This window comes from Silene latifolia, unplaced genomic scaffold (assembly GCF_048544455.1).
Source record: "Silene latifolia isolate original U9 population unplaced genomic scaffold, ASM4854445v1 scaffold_160, whole genome shotgun sequence".
Taxonomy (NCBI): Eukaryota; Viridiplantae; Streptophyta; class Magnoliopsida; order Caryophyllales; family Caryophyllaceae; genus Silene; species Silene latifolia.
Window position 1 is genome coordinate 132090 of NW_027413144.1, and position 20994 is coordinate 153083.

Genomic DNA, 20994 nt, shown 5'->3' on the forward strand with positions numbered 1-20994 from the left:
TGAATAACAAACTAGATCATAACATTAATATCTCCGCATCAAACAACACTGATTTCAATCTAAATTAAAACACAAACCCTAACCCTAACTTTATTAAACACGACAATACACAAAATTAAGAGCTAGTAAACTTAGTAACAGCCTTAGTCCCTTCAGAAACAGCATGTTTCGCCAATTCACCAGGCAACACCAATCTCACAGCAGTCTGAATCTCCCTGGAAGTAATCGTCGGCTTCTTATTATACCTCGCAAGCTTAGAAGATTCCTGAGCAAGCTTCTCGAAAATATCATTAATAAAACTATTCATAATACTCATCGCCTTGCTCGAGATTCCGATATCGGGATGAACTTGCTTAAGAACCTTGAAGATGTATATCTTGTACGTTTCGACGCTCTTCTTCGTTCTCTTCTTTTTCTTGTCTCCGGCTGCAGCAGAACCGGCTTCCTTCGGGAGTTTTTTTCCGGCTTTCGGCTTTTTGTCGGCTGGCGCCTTTTCGGCTGCTGGGGCTTTCTCGGCCGGTTTTTTCTCTCCTTTTGGTGCCATTTTTTTTTGGGTGATGAAGAAGGGGAATTTGAAATGAAGGAGGACGGATGATTGTTGTTGTTGTTGTTGGTGTTTGGAGTGAACGAATGGGTTTGTTTATATAGGAAGTTGAGGAAGGTTGTGATTGGTTGTTGGGATTTTACACGGATCGGTGACGTGGTAAATGAATGGCAATATTTGTAATTTTTGGGTGGTTTGAAACTGTTTTGTTTCGTCTTTTTCGCGCCTGTTGTTTGGGAGTGGATTGACTATTGTGTTTCGGATTTGGGCCTAAAGTTGTGGATAAGGACATGAAGGAATAGTGATGGCCCATGGATAATACTTTGAACTCCAGATTTGCACCGTGTGTACAAGAATATCGTACACCTTAACCAATGAGATGTCTTAGTTTTTATTTTAGTAAAATTATATTCTTTTATTTATGGAGAATTTAATCAATTCTAATATTCTCATTGGGTATGGTGTATGATGACATAGTACACCCGGTGTACCTAAGAATTTCTCTTCCCCAAATACCCTATTTTTGAAAGGAAAAAAAACAGTTTTGACGGGTTATATATCTTAGTTACGGGATCTAAAAGCTGTGAATTGTTTTCCTAAGTTGATCGTCTTTACAATATCTTCAATTTGAAAAACAACATCACATTTTTCTGATATCTTAGACGGGAGTTGGGACCTGTCAAAATTTATTCATTCAAGAAACTTTGACTAACTATACTTTTCGATCACACATGCATAAAATGAAGTTTTTTTCAAAATAATTGTCTTTTCGAGATCTATAATTGTAGAAAAAAATCGTGGCTTTATGAACTCCTGACTAGGCGATATGAGCAGTTAAGTACGGGTAATATTGTTGAGAGAAGTAGAGTATTTGGGGAAAAAGTGCTAACTTATGGAGCAATCTATCTCATTGTAGACGGACACTATCTGTCTAAAGCTGTAGACGGATAGCGACCCTCTCACAAAATGTAAGTGGAGGGCAAGTGGGGTATCTATTTTCCACCCACTTGCACTATCCACTCTCATTTTTATGAGAAGAACAATATTCATCTATACCTTTAAACGGATAGTGTCCATCTAAAGTGAGAACACTTGGTCACCTTTTACTCAAACCACATGAATTACGTTCTGAATTCAAACATTATTGTTTGATGCCGAACTCTCCGTCGATTTGGATTTAGGAATAAGATTCAATATATAAACTTTACCTTTCCGGCCCTACCCCTACAGATCTTCTGTCCATTTCTTGTACTCCATTGGATATATCATTTTAGCGTCCTCTGCCTCCAAATGCTGAAAGTGATTTAGTCGATTTTTTTGCAGGAAAATGAACAGATGCATCTGTTATTATTATCGACCTCGTAACAGAGCCGTTGCCAGCCAAAACAGAGCCGTTGCCAGCCACAAAAGAGCCGTTAGCTCAGCATCAATTACGGCAACAATATCCTTCTTATTGAAGGAAATTCTATCAAATAATGTACAAATAATGTAAATATATTATAGTAGTTATATTCTTCCTTTATTAGCTAAGTGTAGAATTTGTATATATAGTATAGTAGTTATCTTGTACACACAATCATTGAATGAATAACATTGTTTCCATTATACATCTATACGTTTCCATATATATAGTATGGTATCTATACACTTTTAAATTTTTCTGCCGTCTTAATCGTCTTCTTCTTTTTGGTCTCAAATCTCATATCTTCAATGACGAATCCTGGTAATTCTCAAATCGTGGAATCATCCACACCCACGCCTGTCTCTGTTGTTCATGTCGAACAAACGGGTACCAGCATCACTCCAATTGCTTTTAATGGCAATAATTACGATGAATGGTCCCGTTCGTTTCAACTCGCTCTAATGGCTAAAGGGAAGCTCGGTTACATAGATGGGTCTATCTCCAAGCCAAACAGCACCGCGGCCACTTTCGAATCTTGGAAAGCGACCAACGCATTGGTCACTATGTGGATTTTCAATACTCTTGACTCTTCACTGAGAAGGCAAATAACGCTTCGTCCGGAGGCGAAACAGGTATGGCTTGACATTAAGAATCGTTTCTGTCAAACAAATGAACCTCGTATATATCAATTGCAGGCCGACTTATTGGCCTGTCGACAAGCTCCATCAGAATCTCTGGTTGCTTATTATGGTCGTCTTACCGCCATTTGGGATGCACTCGCTGAACACGAAACTTTACCGGCCTGCTCGTGCAATCCTTGTGCGTGCGACTGGTTGACTATCATTCAAGCACAACAGGAGAAGAAGAAGGTACGAGATTTCTTACTTGGCCTTGATGACCGCTTTGCAAATATTCGGTCACAAATACTTGGTATTACTCCTCTCCCTTCTTTGGACCTTATCTATAATCGCTTATTGCAAGATGAGGGTGTTCGTAATTTATCTATTTCTAAGTCCGACACCACACCCGATGTCATGGCATTCGCTGCCCGCGTCCAACAGGGGTCCCGCCAGTCAGGGGGAGGGGGTCGTCGTACTGAACCTTCCAAATACTATTGTATTGCCTGCCAAAAATCAGGCCACAGTTTGAAATTTTGTTTTCAAGTTACCGGGAATTTTCCCGATTGGTGGGGAGACCGTCCTCGTCATCGTATACATATTGACCCGAATGCCACTGACCTTAGTAAGGCCATCTTTATCCCTGACCCTCGGGGTAAGTCTCAAATCGACCGTAGCAAACAAAGTGCTCCTGGACCGTCACCCAAAGCACACATGATTTCTGCACAACCATCTGTTCCTGCTCCCATTTCCGCTGCCGGCAACACAAGTGCCTCGTCATCCAGCACTCCTCTCCCTCACTTTGATAAACTTGACCTTAATACTTTAAGTGCACAAGAATTAGAGGAACTACGTACAATTTTGCAAGCACGCACGGGTGACTCGGCTAATGACCGTCTCAATGGTAATATCTCTTCTTCTTCTTGGATTGTTGATACGGGGGCTTCCCACCACATGTCGGGATGTCTTTCTCATTTTTCAAACCTTAAAATGATTTCTCCTTTATCCGTTGGTTTACCTAACGGTGACTTAACGTTAGCTACTCAAAGTGGCGATATACGATTGTCATCCCGACTTGTGTTGAAAAATGTTTTATATGCCGCTAATTTACATTGTAATTTAATATCTGTCTCGAGTCTTCTAATGGATACAAGTCTTACTATACAATTTTCTCACAACCTATGCCTTATTCAGGACCGTATCTCGAAGACGGTGATTGGGGCATGTGAGCAGCACGAGGGGCTATACTACCTAACTGGTGTTCGAAATGACCAAGCCCGAGTGTGTATGGCTAAGCCAGTTGAATCCGCTGAAATTTGGCATCGAAGGTTGGGGCATCCCTCTTCCAATATTTCCCGTTTTCTACCTTTTTTTAATAATAATTCTCGAACTCGTGATATTTTTCATAGCAAAAGTTGTGATGTTTGCTTACGTGCAAAACAAACTCGTGAACATTTTAATCTAAGTTCTAGTCATGCTATTTCTCCTTTTGATCTTATACATTGTGATTTATGGGGACCATATTCTGAAAATGCATCGTGTGGGTCGCGTCATTTTTTAACCATCGTTGACGATTTTTCACGCTCAACATGGGTTTATCTTTTACGTCACAAAAGCGACACTAAACAAACTTTGTTGAATTTTTTCGCTATGATAGAGCGTCAATTTGAAAAGAAAATAAAAATCTTACGCACCGACAATGGTACTGAATTTAAACCCCTAATACCTTTTTTCAAAGAAAATGGCATACTTTTTCAATCATCTAACGTAGATACCCCCCAACAAAATGGTCGGGTAGAACGTAAACATCGTCACATTTTAAATGTCGCTAGAGCACTTCTTTTTCAAGCTCATTTACCTTTATATTTTTGGGGAGAATGCGTTTTAAGTGCCGTTTACTTAATAAACCGTACTCCGACTCCTCTTTTACATGGGAAAACCCCCTATGAAACTCTTTTTCAAAAGCCACCACCTTTCGAGAACATTAGAATTTTTGGATGCCTCGCCTATGCTAAAAGCCTAAATCGGTCAAAAGATAAGTTTGCTTCCCGAAGTCGTAAATGCATCTTTGTTGGGTACCCATTTGGTAAAAAGGGATGGCGACTTTTCGACTTAGACACAGGCTCTTATTTTGAATCACGAGATGTCATCTTTATCGAAAACGAATTCCCATTTAAAAATCTCCACATCCATGACGACAATCATGACCCTGACTCTTTTATCCACAATGACCTCAACCCTATCGACCACACAATACTTGTGCCTACTCCTTCTCCCTCGTCCTCTGAAGTTACTCCGCCTCCCATCAATGCACAAAATCCAACATCCAACCCAACCTCTGACCAAGTTTCTACTGCTGAAACCGAGACCGAGGAACCTCCCAATAAAGACTCGGCTCAACCCTCCCATACGGTCCAAGAACCAGTTTCAACCGACTCTACCACAACTGAGTTGGGACGTGGCCATCGAAAAAAAATACCCAACTCGAATTTAAATGATTACGTACTCTCCAAACATCGCCCCTCGTTGCACGCTCTCACAACCGAATCATCATCTTCAGGTACTGCTTTTCCCATTTCTCACCATCTTAATTATGCAAAATTTTCTCCTAATCATAAAGCTTTCTTGTCGGCCGTGACTAAACACCACGAGCCTAGTCTCTTTAAAGATGCTATGCAGGTCCCCGAATGGCGCAATGCCATGCGCGATGAGATCGATGCTCTTGAAAAAAATCAAACTTGGACACTCGAGGACTTACCACCCAACAAAAAGGCTATTGGCTCAAAATGGGTCTATAAGATCAAGTATAACGCCGATGGTTCTATTGAACGCTACAAAGCAAGATTAGTAGTCATGGGTAATCGTCAAGTTGAAGGGGTTGACTATAATGAAACATTCGCTCCCACCGTTAAGCTCGTCACAGTTCGAACTCTTCTTGCCATTGCTGCCGCGAAACAGTGGGTCCTTCACCAAATGGATGTTCATAATGCCTTTCTTCACGGCGACCTTAATGAGGAAGTCTATATGAAACCGCCACCCGGCTTTCTCGGGTCAGCCAATGGGAAAGTATGTCGTTTAAGAAAATCCTTATATGGTCTACGTCAGGCACCTCGATGTTGGTACGCCAAACTCGCTTCCGCTCTCACCAAGTATGGTTTTAAACAATGTCCTTATGACCATTCCCTATTTTCCATATCACGCCCCAACACCGAGGTACATATTCTTGTTTACGTTGACGATTTGGTCATTTGCGGTAATAATCCCGCTTTTATCTCACAATTTAAGACATACTTGAGTCAATGCTTTTACATGAAAGACCTTGGCACACTCAAGTATTTTCTCGGCCTTGAGATAGCAAGAAACAAGTCAGGTATTTTCATGTCTCAACGCAAGTATGCTCTCGACATTTTAACTGAGACGGGCCTCCTTGGCTCAAAACCTATGGCCACTCCTATGGAAGAAAACCACAAGCTCGGCCTATCTAAAGCCCCTTTCATGTTAGATCCTCAACCATATCGACGTCTTGTGGGCCGTCTCGTCTACCTTACTATCACAAGACCCGAACTCACCTACTCGGTCCATATCCTGGCCCAGTTTATGAATGCTCCCACCAACGATCACTGGACCGCAGCTCTCAATGTAGTCCGCTACATCAAAAACTCTCCCGGCCAAGGCATTTTACTTCGGTCCGACAACACACTATGCCTAAACGCTTATTGTGATGCCGACTATGATTCTTGTCCTACAACCCGTAGGTCCGTATCCGCCTATATTGTTTTCTTGGGCTCCTCCCCAATTTCCTGGAAAACTAAGAAGCAAGTAACGGTATCTCGCTCCTCCGCTGAATCTGAATACCGTGCTATGGCATTTACCGTTTGTGAACTTAAATGGTTGAAAGGCTTACTCCAATTCCTTGGTATACATCACGCTCAACCAATACAACTCCAATGTGACAACAAATCTGCTCTTCATATCGCTCGGAATCCGGTATTCCATGAACGCACGAAACATATAGAAATTGATTGTCACTTTATCCGCGACGAGATTCAAAAAGGGGTTATCAATCCCAGCTATGTTCATACAAAGGCTCAGCTCGCCGACATCCTCACCAAAGCTCTTGGACGCACTTCATTCGCTACATTACTCTCCAAGTTGGGTGTCTCGGACCTCCACACTCCAACTTGCGGGGGGATATTATCGACCTCGTAACAGAGCCGTTGCCAGCCAAAACAGAGCCGTTGCCAGCCACAAAAGAGCCGTTAGCTCAGCATCAATTACGGCAACAATATCCTTCTTATTGAAGGAAATTCTATCAAATAATGTACAAATAATGTAAATATATTATAGTAGTTATATTCTTCCTTTATTAGCTAAGTGTAGAATTTGTATATATAGTATAGTAGTTATCTTGTACACACAATCATTGAATGAATAACATTGTTTCCATTATACATCTATACGCTTCAACAGTTATCTTTAAATTTTATCATGTTGCTGATCAGAACTAGCATGTATTCATTCAATCAACGTATGTTAGTTTTACAGCACTATTATACATCATTTTAAGCCAAAAACACGAAAGCTTGTCGTGACAGGCACTCTACACCAGAAAAACTGTCCAGATCCAATGACTAATTTGAAACAAAAAACTTTAATTGACCCGACTAGAACCCAACTCGATGGACGTGTTTGGAAGTTTACTTACAGCAAATGCATATCAGAAGACTGCGGTAGACTACAGTGTATATTAGGCAGTGGGATTACAACTCAATACTTATATAAGTGGAACAGTAGAAGTTTCAGGAATACGATGGCATAGGATTACAAACCTTAGCGCGAGTAATTAGGCTTCCTGACATCTTTCAGCTTGCTACCACTTATCGATATGATTTGAGTAATATAAGCCGCTTGTGCAATGATTGTGCAGAAGAACACTTCACCCCCTTTGAAATTTTTCGCCTTCCTAATTAGAAAGCAGGTTTCAACGACAGGGTGAGGCCGACTCACGAAAAGTTACTCCGTATAAAAGAAGGTTGATAGTATTGCAATTGCACATGTATTGACTTGTCAACGCTAACAACTTTGAGTAATAAAAAATTACCAGAAATTCAAAATTAACCACAGAAAATCAAATTGACTGATTATGCATAGGCGGTAAACCAAGTGATGCAGTTTCGCAGTACAACGCAACTCATAATTCAAAATTAAACACAAATTAAGTGCAAAAATAGAGTAATTATTTGAGACAATTTTTCAGAACTAAATACTTTCATTACTTAATTAGCAAATTCGAATCATTACAACCAAAACATTACCAAATACCGAAACTAATTACCGAACATCAAAACACCATAAAAGGCCTATGAATTTCACCTTTACAACACCAAACCCTAACATTTAAGAGCTAGTAAACTTAGTAACAGCCTTAGTCCCTTCAGAAACAGCATGTTTCGCCAATTCACCAGGCAACACCAATCTCACAGCAGTCTGAATCTCCCTTGAAGTAATCGTCGGCTTCTTATTGTACCTCGCAAGCTTAGAAGATTCCTGAGCAAGCTTCTCGAAGATATCATTAATGAAACTGTTCATAATACTCATCGCCTTGCTTGAGATTCCGATATCGGGATGAACTTGCTTGAGAACCTTGAAGATGTAGATCTTGTAGGTTTCAACACTCTTCTTGTTTCTCTTCTTCTTCTTGTCTCCGGTTGCTGCGGTTCCGGCTTCTTTCGGAAGTTTCTTTCCGGCTTTCGGCTTTTTCTCCGCTGGTACCTTCTCCGCCTCGGCCGGCTTCTTCTCGGCGGGTTTCTTCTCTCCTTTGGGCGCCATTTTTGTGTTTTTGAAAGTTTGAGATTTTTTGTTGAGGGAAGTTGAGTTGGAATTGTGTGTTTTGAAATGAGAGGAGGGTTTGTTTATATAGATGTGGTTGGTGTGTTGTGATTGGTTGATGGGGTTTTACACGGATTGCTGACGTGTGTGGGTCTTAGACGGTTGATTTAATTTTTGTAGTGAAGGATGGTTAAGATTGGTGGATGAAGGCGGGAATAGTTGGCGGGATGTGAAACTTTGGGATTTAAGAGTTTTTCAACTTTGGTTGGTGTTTTTCGAATTTGGGAGTTAGGCCTTTTGGGTTGCAAATTGAAATTTTAGGGATGTTGAATTGTTGATGGATAGGACGGATATTTTTCGATCTAGTTTATTTTTAGACTGAAATTGATCGAAATTTATAATTTATGATATTATTAATCATCAACTTCATGTTATTAAAATTTTATAAACTATCAAACTAGTTGATTAAAGTATATTTGATAAACTGTAATTGACCGAAATTTATAATTTATGATTATTAATCATTAACTTTATGATATTAAAATTTCATTTCATTTATGATTAGTAAAGCATGTGTCAACACTTTTTTCCTATTTACCATGTGCATCAATTGCTAAAATGGAATATTTAACCCAATTAATACTCCCTCCGTCTCAATCAAGCTTAACAAAAGCACCACGGACAGGTTGAACGATAACCAAATAACTCCAAGATCTCCAACACAACACAACTATTAGCAAACGAGGATGACATGCGACTTAAAATAACGAAGTGACATAACACAACTATAACTAATTGGGCACAGTTTCTCATCTGTGACGACACTATTCCGTCACAAGCTTGTTACCTCTCACAAGGAGCAAGTGGGAGATAAAGTAGAAAGACGAGTGGGAACTGGGAAGGAGGCTAAAAATATAAAGTACTTTGACTTTTTGTGATAAAGTAGAAAGACAAGTGGGAAGGAGGCTAAATATACTTTTGTTGTGATATTTGAGTAAGTCATAAAAGACTATGGCTCCGTTTGGCAAGGCATTTTAGGTACCTGATTTGGTCAAAGTAGTTTATTTGACCAACATTCCAGGTACCTTATTTTTTTGTAAGTGTTTGACAAGTAGCTTATTTAACCAAATAAGCTACCTGAAATGAAATGCTACATAGGGTAGCATTTGAGATTTCAGGTACCTGTTTCGATTTGATTTTCCGTTTTTACCCCTTAAATTTACGCTATTAAATAATTATCATGTCCTTTTTACATCATTTTATCAAAATCAGTTATCTTTTCAATTAGTTTGTCAAACACTTTTTATATAATCAGCTACCTTATCAGTTCCTAATTTTCAGCTACCTAATCAGTTACCTTCAGTTTTCAGCTACCTTTTCAGGTTTCAGCTACCTTTTCAACTAATTTTACCAAACACAGCCTATGAGTGTAAGGTATTCGGGTAGACAATTTTGTATAGCCTCTGGGCTAAGTAGCAAGAAATGCAAGGATACAACTAGAAATACTTGTAAAAATAAGAGAGTACAATACAAACAACCAAAGTTTACAAATTATATATTTGTTTCTTCCTTATAAAAGAGGTTAGGCTCCAATCCATATAGCCTTTGGGCTGGATTCACCCTTATCGACTGTCGACCTGTGCCATATCGACTACAAATCAGTTGCATATTCTCATACTTTTCCCAACTTTTCTTACCGTTTTGAGATTGCAAACCTCTTTTAAGGCTAACCCCTAAAAAGATAACTATATGGAGAATATGAGATCAACCGAGCAGGTTTGTCCTTGTGAAATCAATCATCATATCCACAATAATTATGGCGAGTCCACATACACACTCAACTTAAGACAACCAACCTCAAAATCAACTCAACACCCAACAAGGCTAACTTAACTTGAAACGAAATTAACTTTATGATCAGACAGAATAACCACGCAATTCATAAAAACAATAATTGTTTTCATAGTTGTAAATATCCACCCTTACTTGACTAGCAATAATCTTAATCAACAAGTATAGCTAAGAAGCGATACTATACCAATCCGAAATCTACAATAACAATTAACTGCATAATTACTACAAGGCCTAACGAACTCTATTATTAAAACTATCCTACCCAAAACCGATTCTACAGTGGTTAGTAAGAAAATCCCTAACCAATCTCAATTAGGGGTTTTTTCTTTCAACTCATAATGGTATGAGGTATGAGTTTGGAATGAGCCAAACTCATATTAGCTGTTTGTTTGGCAAAATAGAGGTTTTATACTCATACCTCAAACCCATAAGGTCAGTGGCGGACCCAGAGCTTTTGGAATGGGAGTGCACAATTGAAAAAAAAAAAACTTAACAATATAACAAAATGCTTAAATATTACACTTCGTCTTACACGGTACTATTTCTTTGTGGAATCTTCGTCTTACATAGTATTAATCTTCGTCTTACACATATTAATCTCCGTCTTACACAAATGTGGATTTTTAAAAGATGATTTCTAAAAGATTCTAAACTTTTGTTTTTCTTCATTTATCTAAAACAAAAAGGAAATCTCAAATTGGAGTGTATAATTTTAATTGGAAATTTTAAATTACGCTTTCATTGAGTCAATGTAATTAAGTTAATTGAAATAGCAACAAGTCAAGTAATCATAAATCAAAATTCTTAATTGAAATAGCAACAAGTAATCAAAAATCAAAATTCACAATAAAAAAAAGTTTCAAATAGACAACCAACAATGAAAAAAAGAAATAACAAAGGGAAAAAGTTACAAATAGACAACCAATAATGAAAAAAAAAAAGAACACAAAAACAAAGGGAAGCAAAAAAAACAAGTGTCTAAGGGGATTCAAACTCACGACTTCCAAGTTCAGAACTTAAATATTTTCCACTAAGCTACTTGACTGATAATGCATAGTTAAGAACGTGTATTGTATATATCCCTGACTTCGCTGTTTTTTTTAAATAATAATAAAACTTATATGAAACATTTTAAATGGTTTTTTTTACATTTATTTAATCAAATATTCATTTTCAGGATTTTTCAATATTAAAAATAATTATTTTTAATGTTGTATTGTAGATTTTGTTAACTTTGATGAAGTTCAACTCCATTCCACCCGAAATTGAAACAAACACAAGGTATGGGGAATCAAGTTCTAAACCCGTACCACCCGGATATGATTCATGATTCCAAACTCATACCCACGCTCGAACCAAACGGCCTCTTACTCCTTAGAAAGAGGCTTGAATTTTGAGAGTAGAAGATGAAGAGTAGTTATGAAATGAGAAGCTTAGGTTTTACAAAACTTAAGATTTACTTAAAATCTTAAACACAACTTATAACACTACACCGAAGTCAAATCACGTGAACTTTGGCCAACAAAACTTGTCAGGCTGTCTTCCGATCATCGATTGTCGGTCGGCGCCGACAGGTCCAATTTCTCAATTCTCGCACGCATTCATTCCCTCATGTCCAGTTATTCTGTCAGCCCCTTGACTATGATCGGCCGTGCCCTCTTAACAACCCCCTTATGATTCGTAAAGTTTTGAAACCAAACCAAACTCAATCGGTGACTCATTTAACTTATTTTAACCCTCGATTATTACGAGTATTACCAATTACAAATATAAAACATTAAATCAAATTTTTCATTTTAACCGTCGATTATTACGAGTTTTAACTCATTTTAACTCCTTACAGTTGGCTTTTAAAGACGGTAAGACCCTATTATCCACGATGACGTTTCACTTTCACTTTATTTCAAGCGTGAATATCATAACATTAAGGTGTTGTTTGACCAAGTTTTAGAAATGTTTTTGTAACTGAAAAAGTAGTAGCTAGACCAAATACTCTAATTTATGGAGTTTCAAAACTAATTTTAAAAAGTTAAAAGCTGATAATTAGCCCCTAAAAGTAGAAGTAAGTATTTGCCAATTGTAATTCTACTTTTCACATAAAGTGCAAATGAACGTTAATTTGTATTCAAATGATGAGTCTACAAATAACATGGCTAATGAAAAAAAAAATATGAAAGTAGTTAGGCCAAACCTATAAATTTTATAATAAACCGCTTTTACAAGTATGGCCAAACATCAAATACTATTTCACATAAAAGTAAGGCCAAACAACACGTAAATTAAATATTTCATTTACGACTTAATTTCCTGCAATAAATAAACATTAAAAAAAACAGAAAAATTTTCCATAAAAAAAGGGAAAAGAAAAAGAAAATCCTGATAACAAGGGGCTGGTTCTACTACTACAAGGTTGTCTTCCTTTCAATTTTTGTTCTCTCTCCTCTCTCCGAAGAATATCGACGAAATCCAAAAAAACAGCCAAATTTTAACTGTTTATTCGGAAAAAAAAAGAGAGAGAGAAATCGAAAGCGTAAGCGAGATCGTCAATTTGTTTGAGATTTGTGCGAAACAATTACTTTGCAAATTTCTTAATTTTATCAAATCTTCATATTTCTAAATTTCGGTAAAAATTCATATACATTTACATATATTATTTTCGTATATTGTGCATGATCTCGCAATTTTGTTCGATTTGTTAATCGAAATTGTTGATCTGGTTTGGTTTTGCGTTGTTTTGTTCGATTTTTGTTTGACTTATTGTAATTTTGTTGTTAATTTTCAGGAAAACGTTGTAATTTGAATAATTAGGGTTATTCGGAGGTGATTTATTGATTATATTAATGGCTGCTCAACCGACGAGGGCGAGAGCTGATTATGATTATCTAATCAAGCTTCTGTTGATCGGCGATAGCGGTAATGTGTTTGTTTTTGTGTCTGTTTTTTTTTTTGTAGATCTTTGATTCATTATTGATTTCAGTGCCTTACTCGCTTTCGAACGATCTCCTGTGATTAATATTAGGTTGTGATTTTCTAACAATCTCGTGTGATATTGTGAGGTTCCGCTTTTCGAACGATCTTGTGTGATAATGTCGTGTGATAATGTGAGGTTCCGCTTTTCTAACGATCTTGTGTGATAATGTTGTGTTATAATGTGAGGTTTCGGCTTTGTATCAATTTTGTGTGATAATGTCGCGTGATAATGTGAGGTTTGCAGATTTATGTTAATGCCACCTTGAAGAGTAGCAATTTGATTGTGGTGATGTTGATTGATCTCTCTGTAGGATGGTCAATTGGTTATGAAGTAGATATATAAGTCTGCGAGGATGAATGATATGGAATGTGGACTTCGTTGTTAGGGTGATATTTGTGAGTCAGTTGTTGACATGGTGTAGGTTATTTTGGATTTTTCGAATGAATGTTGAGATAAGAAGCGATTGAGTAGTCTTTTATTCCGTGACACACGATTTTGTGATATAGTGGTTCCAAAGAACTTTCCAATCGCTGAGGTGTGAACTGATTGAAGTGTAACACTTGTTGGATCAGTATGAAGGAGTGAGAGCCTATTGACATATAGTGAGCGACGTGAGCGTCTAACTTTGGATTTATCAGGTGGTTTTTTAGCCTCCAAGACATGCATGCTGGGTTGCGGGCTGCAGGGCTTGCAACCATGCATTTGAGACCTTGAGTACTTGTTAATGAACTTTTGAGGCTATTATGAAGAATGAAAGGATGTTTTTATTGTGTTGCAACGGATTCTGCTTTGGCCCCCACTCTACATTCAAACCGTGAACGCTTAAAATACATTTCTCAATTCCTTTTGCATCTCTTATTTAGTGAGTTTGCTTTAATTTTTCATCTTGATTAGTGAATGCTAGCTAACTGGAAGGGGGATTCGGAATATTTTTCTTGATCTTATTATTGCTGTTGGGAAAAATAGAGATTAGAGAACGCCAATGCTTTAACTATTCTGGGTTTAAGGAGTGAATACATTTTGTTTAGGTGATTAGAGAATATATTTTTTGAGTTTGGTTATTTGTTTCTACTTTCACTTTCTAGATTTGCTTGTTTGGTTCGGCCAATCCTTTTTGCATATGACCTTGGGCTGGTAGTGGTAGTGTTATAAGACAATACATTGTGAGAATTTGAAGAGAGAGAAAGGAGATAGGATTCTTATCCGGTAACTTGAATGACTCTTTAGTGAGGTAGTGAGACGCCTTTTTGATTATGGGGTTGGGATTTCCTTCTTGTTTGGATCATAACCTCCGTGCATACACATTTTATTGTTTACCTTAGTTTAAAAAGAATGCATATCCTCCCTAAAAAAAGGCAAGTAATAATGAAATAAATTGAATAACATAGTAATGAAGAAATCCGGTGAATTGCTTTAATGTCACGCTCTTTATCTTGTTGGTTATGAAATAGATATACAAGTCTGCGAGAATGAATGCTATGGAATGTGGACTTGATTGGTAGGGCGATATTTGTGAGTCGATTCTTGACAAGGTGTAGGTATTTTGGATTTTCGAAGTTGTTAAGATGATGAGTAATGGAGCAGTTCTTTATTCTGTATAAACACGCGTCTTTGGGTTAGAGTGATTTCAAAGAGCTCTCCCATCGGTGAACTGAGAACTGATTGAAGTGGTACACTTGTTGGATCACATCGCAGTGACTTCAGTGAGGGAGTTGGAGCATATTGGTTTGTAGTGAGTGTCTAACTTCGGATTTGTCATGTGTTTTATTTCTTTTTTTGAGCGTCGAAGACATGCATGTTGGATTGCGGTCTGTGGGACTAGCAATCATGCACGTGACTCACGTGAGTACTTGTTAATAACCTTTTGAGGCTTTCTGAAGAATTGAACTATGTTTTTGTTGTGTTGGCTGAAGGATATTGTAGTCAGTATCTTCTGTTACCAACCTTTTGATTCAGCTTTGGTTCTTACGCTTAAAATACATTTCTCATTTCCTTTTGCTCGACCAGTGAAGACTATCTGAAATTCTGAATAAAGGGGGATTTGTAATGCTTGTATTGATGTTACTATTGCTGCTGTAAAATTTGATATTAGAGAACATCATTGCTCTAACTATCGTTGGTATTTAAGGAGTGAATATATATTGGTTGGTTAGTTGGTTATTTGTTAGATTTGCTTGTTTAGATCGACCATTTTTTTTTATATGACCTTGGGCTTGTAGTGTTGTAACTTGTAAGGCGGTACATTGTGAGAATATGAAGACATAGATTGGAGATAAGGTTCTTATCCAGTAACATGATTGACCCTTTTAACGAGGTAGCGAGATGCCTTTTTGATTTTGGGGTTGGGATCTCCCATGCTTTGTTACAACTCCTCCATGCATACTAGTTTTATTGTTTACCTTCAATAGATAAAAAAACGCACCTCCTCCTTAAAAAAAAGTCAATTAATAATGAAATAAAATGAATAACATAGCAAATTAGCAATGAAGAAGTCTTGTGAATTTCTTTTTGTCACGCTCTTATCTCACTATCATGGTGGGGTTTGTCTCGTGGGGGGGATCTCATCTGTAATTAAGGTCATTTTGGCTTGACTCAGTAGGGAAGAGGAGCTCAAACAGGTTTCTTCATTGTCATTCATGACGTCATACTCAATTTTTTATCATCATGGTAAACATTCGAGCTGAAGTATATTTCTTTGTGAAGCTATTGTGTTCATTTTTTGAGCCTGAATAATAAGTCAGTATCAGAGAAGTTGCCTTTGTGTACTTTTGTTTCCCCTTGCCTGTATTGTTGGTTTCCTCAAAGATTGTTGATCTTTTATGTGAGCTTTGACTCAATATGCACTTGTCATATGGAATTACAGGTGTGGGTAAGAGTTGCCTCCTCCTGCGTTTCTCTGATGGTTCGTTCACAACAAGTTTTATTACCACCATAGGGTGAGTTTCATGCTTGAACTACTTTTCATACCATTTATGAAGATGGTCATTTTCCTCATTTTGTGATAATCCACTCCTTGTGCAGTATTGACTTTAAGATCCGAACCATTGAGCTTGATGGAAAGCGGATTAAGCTTCAAATCTGGGACACTGCTGGTCAGGAAAGGTTTAGGACCATCACAACCGGTAATTCTTCTGAATTCTATGCTATCATTATTTTGAATTTTGTGGTAGATTTTCTTTTGTTACCTATCTTTATGTTGCAGGCGTTTTACACCAAGTGGTATATTCTTTTCATCATCATACTATGATTGAAATATTGTGTTCCCAAAAAAAAAAAAAACGATTTGTAGAAGTCTGGTTGCTTTTGAGCCTCTCTGTCTTTATAACTCTTTATCATTTACATAGTTCCATCGATCTCAGTGAACGAGGGTCCAGACTTGTTGATGAGCTAAGCCTCTGTATTTGACCATTCATTATCTTCGTTTCAGCTTACTACCGCGGAGCTATGGGTATTCTTCTAGTGTACGATGTCACTGATGAATCATCATTCAACAGTAAGCCTCTCCTTATTAAATGCTTTTAGTAGTGTTAGTGCAACTCAATACCATCCTTTTCAAACTCTTAATATCATTGTACTTTTCACGTTTATACATTTTTATCTCAGTTGACAGGGACTGAGTTATTTCTGCAATTAATTAGGGGTTGGTTGGGTTAGAGATGATGCTGTATACCATGTGACTTATTTTTCTTTTGCTCTGTTCAGATATCCGAAACTGGATTCGTAACATTGAGCAGCATGCTTCTGACAACGTCAACAAGATATTGGTAGGAAACAAGGCTGATATGGACGAGAGTAAAAGGGTAATAATATTCTGACTTATATCTGTAGAATTGTAATAGTAATTGTTCTGCCTACCAACCTTGCACATAGTGTTGCTGATCTTTGATTTACTTTTTTACAGGCTGTGCCTACAGCCAAGGGACAAGCACTAGCTGATGAGTATGGAATTAAATTTTTCGAGACTGTGAGTAAATACCCTCAGATGTTATTATAGTATTTAAATGGTTTATGTTATGAAGTTCTAATCAGAGGATCTTCTGTTCCTCAGAGTGCAAAGACAAATCTAAATGTCGAGGAGGTTTTCTTTTCCATAGGCAGGGACATCAAACAAAGACTTGCCGATTCTGATACCAAGCAAGAGGTAGGTCATCAATTTCAGATTCTGTTTCCCAATTTTCATCGGTCTTTTGACAGTAACATCTGTATGAGATTGTCTCACATGTGTATATACACTATATAATACCGAGTACTCAATTACTCCCTCCGGCTTGCCGTTTTCTTCTCATTTCATTATAATACTCCTCACATATATTAGAGAAACGGGAAGAAAATTAAAAGCCAGAGGGAGTAGTTTCTTAAAATCTTAAACAAGACGGTCTCAGACAATACTTTTAGTGAGGCCGGTCCATTTATCCATTAATCACTCATTACTCACATGTATGATGTATGCATACAAGTCTTATCAGTTCCATTTGCCTTTAAGAGGGGAATTTGGAATACGGGTTTGAATATTAGCTAAGTTAGCTGATGAAGTCATCGGGAAGTGGTATTCTGTATTCAAACTCCCCTTGTGGCCCCATTTACCGCCAAAAAATGACACACCGTACTTTTATAATTGTTGGGTTGATGGATTGGTCTTACATATAAGACTGTTACATACAAGTTTAGGTCGTGTTATTATCGTTTGCTAAGAATTAATTTTGGTTACAGGCTCAAGGACCAATAACAATTAAACCAATAGACCAACAGTCCGGTAATGCAGCAGCTTCTAAATCAGCTTGCTGTTCTTAAGGAAATGGTGCAGTTCATCAGAGAAGGCGATACTAATGGAATTGTGTGCGGGAACAATAGGTTCTGATTGTGATGACAATATTGATGGATTACTTGTAATATTTGTGACTCCCATCATTCTTTCCTTCAAACTTGTTTTAGTGTGCGAAAGATAGTTTCTTGTTAACTACTGAAATTTGTTCCCGATGGCTGGACGTTTTTTTTTTCATCTTTCAGATCAGATTGACGAATTATCAAGATTATGGTTGGATAATACCCAATTAGTGCTTTCTTGAGCATGTCAGCTAACGTAAATTGTTGAGCTTGACTCGTCAAAACTATTTTCGTTTTTCCTTGTGCCAAAAAACGACGACATTTGATCATGATTGCTAAAAAGCATAATCATAGTGTTAAGGGTTCCCAAATTATTTGGCCCAAATTCCCAAATTATGATGTAATCGACTCACTCCAAAACTGGATGAAGTTTCGTATAGCATTCAGGTTCCATATTGCGGATCTATGATTTGTCGAGGATGGAATTTTTTAAAGTGGCGTTCGTCTGTGCTTGTACCTCTAGCTCCACACTGCCTCCGCCACTTAATGCTATACTCGGATCTGCCTGCTATCGTGTTCGCATCAGGGTCATTTGTGTTTAGGAAAACAAAAGCTAGATCAAACAATACCCACTGCAATCCTTGACTACAAACTCTACAAAGCCCAAAACTCTTTTTTCTCTTTTTGGAAAACAAAGCCCAAAGCCTTTATTAAAATATATAGCCGAAAAACCAAAATCGTTCTCTTTATTTTTTCTTTTTTTTTTTTTGGCGCAAAGGGAGCCACAAAAGGTGGTTTAATAGGTGACGAGATTTGAACTGAGGTCACGAGCAGCACCTTTCATAAATTTACCAATTAAGTTAGTTGACATCTGCAATTGTTTATTCAAGTGCATGATTTTTCGAAGTGCAAAAGTTAATGCCATGGAATCTTGAATGAGATGCTGTGAAATTATGACAACCTATACTTGCCATGATCGTCTAGTGAATAAATTACTTGTAACAACATTATTTACATGATTTTTCATTATTTGAGATTGCTATACGTTCCATAAATTGTATGCTTGTGGTATATTCATGTCAAATTGTCAATAATCCATGTTCTTAATTGAAATAAATTTTCTTGATATTTTTTCACTATTAATATCATCACTATCATATTTGTTCGAAGAAAACAACTACAAAGTACAATTTAGGACTACTACTATTTGTGCCAAGAGTTACACATGTGTCATAATCTATAACATGTATTATTTGTAGCTTGTCAAACACAGAACTGCAAACCCCCAAAAATTAATGTATATCATCACACAAGAAGTGCAACACACTAACACGTATAATTGAACACAATCACGTGAATATCCAGTTACTTTTAAAGTCACACGATCAACCATCTCAGAAACGGCACGCAATACGCAAATTTATCTTGTTAAAGCAAGAAAAACATTCTCTATTTGATTAGAGTTGACTCAATTAAATCAAATAATGAGCAATTGCAATTCACTCAATACTACATACCAAGCATCTCTCTTAACAAATCTCATATAGTATATTCATATATGAAGTATGTAAGAAAGCAACCAAACCAACAATATACTCTCTTGACCTAAATAATAATCAACTATTGTAATTTATAATGACTATTATTATCTGTAACCAGTCAAATACAGAACGCGTTAATAAACACACCCCACTTGAAAATCAATCAAAAAATAACGACACGCTACCCGCAAACTTGTATACTCCAGCAAAAACAAGTAAAACACTTTCTGTGAGATTAGAGTTGAATCAATTAAGATCAAAACAATGAACCCATCAATAAATCAAAATCACACAACATTAGATCACTAATTAACAACAAATAAAATTAAACCACTTTCTAACAAATCATTCACTCTAATTATGTAATATTCATCTAGTATCAATGTATATCATCATAATTCATATCATATATGTAAGAAAAAGAAAAACCCTAAAAATCTTAAACCCTACTAATTACCAATCAATCCAAACTATTAACAAAACAAATGAATTAAACCTAAAAAAAATTGCAATTGCAATTACTCCTTAATTATTACACCCTAATAAAAACCTAATTGATGGTGTTCTTAATTCCAACCTAAGAAAATCTTCAATCTCTTCTTCTTCTGCTACTTCTTTTATTTCTTCTTCTTCTTCTTCAACAATCTCACCTTCTTCAATTTCTTCACCCCCATTTTTTTCCTCTTCTTTTACCTTTTCTTTTTCTTTTTCCTTTTCTTTTTCTTTTTCCTCATTATTATTATTTTTATTAGCCCATGCATCAAAATTCAACCCTAATTCCAACCAAACCTCCTCCTTCTTCACCTTCTTAACCACCTTCTCCACTTCCTCCTCCAAAACCGCCTCGCCGTCATTCTTTCGCTTCTTTTCGCTATTTTCACCGCTTCCTTCCGACGTAACCGTACTTCCATTACCGTCACGTGCCGGTGCCACAACTGGCGGCCGGTGACGGCGCATATGACCACCAAGCGCCTGACCAATCGGAAACTCAACCCCACAAATCGAACACGCATGACTCTTAACCTTCCCCGCCGCCGACACCCCGCCGCCTTCCCCGCCGTCAACTCCGCCGTCTATCTTCGCTTTCCGGTGACTCGCACGGTGACCACCAAGCGCTTGAAAAGAATTAAATTTCCTTCCACACGTTTTACACGGGTACATCCTTCCCACGTCATCACCCTCACCCGGCCCCACCGCAGCAGACGCCGCAGTCGCGGCGGCGGCTGCAGCGGCGGCTTGTAGCATTAAACAATTCCCCATAACGAACGTTTCAAGATCGTCCGCTCCGCCTTGTAACTGTATCGAACGGGCAGTAGTACTACTCATCTTCGTACTAATATCGTTGTTACTATTGTTACTTTTATTATTTCCGCTATTATTAATTATCGAATTCATTGATTTTTTTTTTCTTG

The 20994-nt window shown here is 37.4% G+C and overlaps 3 protein-coding genes across 4 annotated transcripts; 1 reads left to right on the forward strand and 2 right to left on the reverse strand.

Annotated features, from left to right (window-relative positions):
* LOC141638023 (histone H2B.1-like) lies at nucleotides 1-8469 on the reverse strand. Its single transcript, XM_074447474.1, has 2 exons — nucleotides 7969-8469; nucleotides 1-531 (listed from the first exon to the last, which is right to left on the reverse strand). The coding sequence occupies exons 1-2, from the start codon at nucleotides 8390-8392 to the stop codon at nucleotides 116-118; spliced, it is 840 nt and encodes a 279-aa protein (XP_074303575.1). The 5' UTR covers nucleotides 8393-8469; the 3' UTR covers nucleotides 1-115.
* Nucleotides 8470-12638: 4169 nt separating this feature from the next.
* On the forward strand, nucleotides 12639-18268 carry LOC141638024 (ras-related protein RAB1BV). 2 transcript variants are annotated; one of them, XM_074447476.1, is made up of 9 exons: nucleotides 12639-12776; nucleotides 13029-13159; nucleotides 16081-16153; nucleotides 16239-16339; nucleotides 16645-16710; nucleotides 16920-17017; nucleotides 17119-17181; nucleotides 17266-17358; nucleotides 17928-18268. In XM_074447476.1, the coding sequence occupies exons 2-9, from the start codon at nucleotides 13087-13089 to the stop codon at nucleotides 18006-18008; spliced, it is 648 nt and encodes a 215-aa protein (XP_074303577.1). In that variant the 5' UTR covers nucleotides 12639-12776; nucleotides 13029-13086; the 3' UTR covers nucleotides 18009-18268. The 2 variants fall into 2 exon arrangements, with proteins under 2 accessions (XP_074303577.1, XP_074303576.1); XM_074447475.1 differs by having other exon boundaries at nucleotides 12643-12869.
* A 1639-nt stretch (nucleotides 18269-19907) lies between these two features.
* LOC141638011 (uncharacterized) lies at nucleotides 19908-20994 on the reverse strand. The gene has a single exon (XM_074447467.1). The coding sequence runs from the start codon at nucleotides 20975-20977 to the stop codon at nucleotides 20108-20110; it is 870 nt and encodes a 289-aa protein (XP_074303568.1). The 5' UTR covers nucleotides 20978-20994; the 3' UTR covers nucleotides 19908-20107.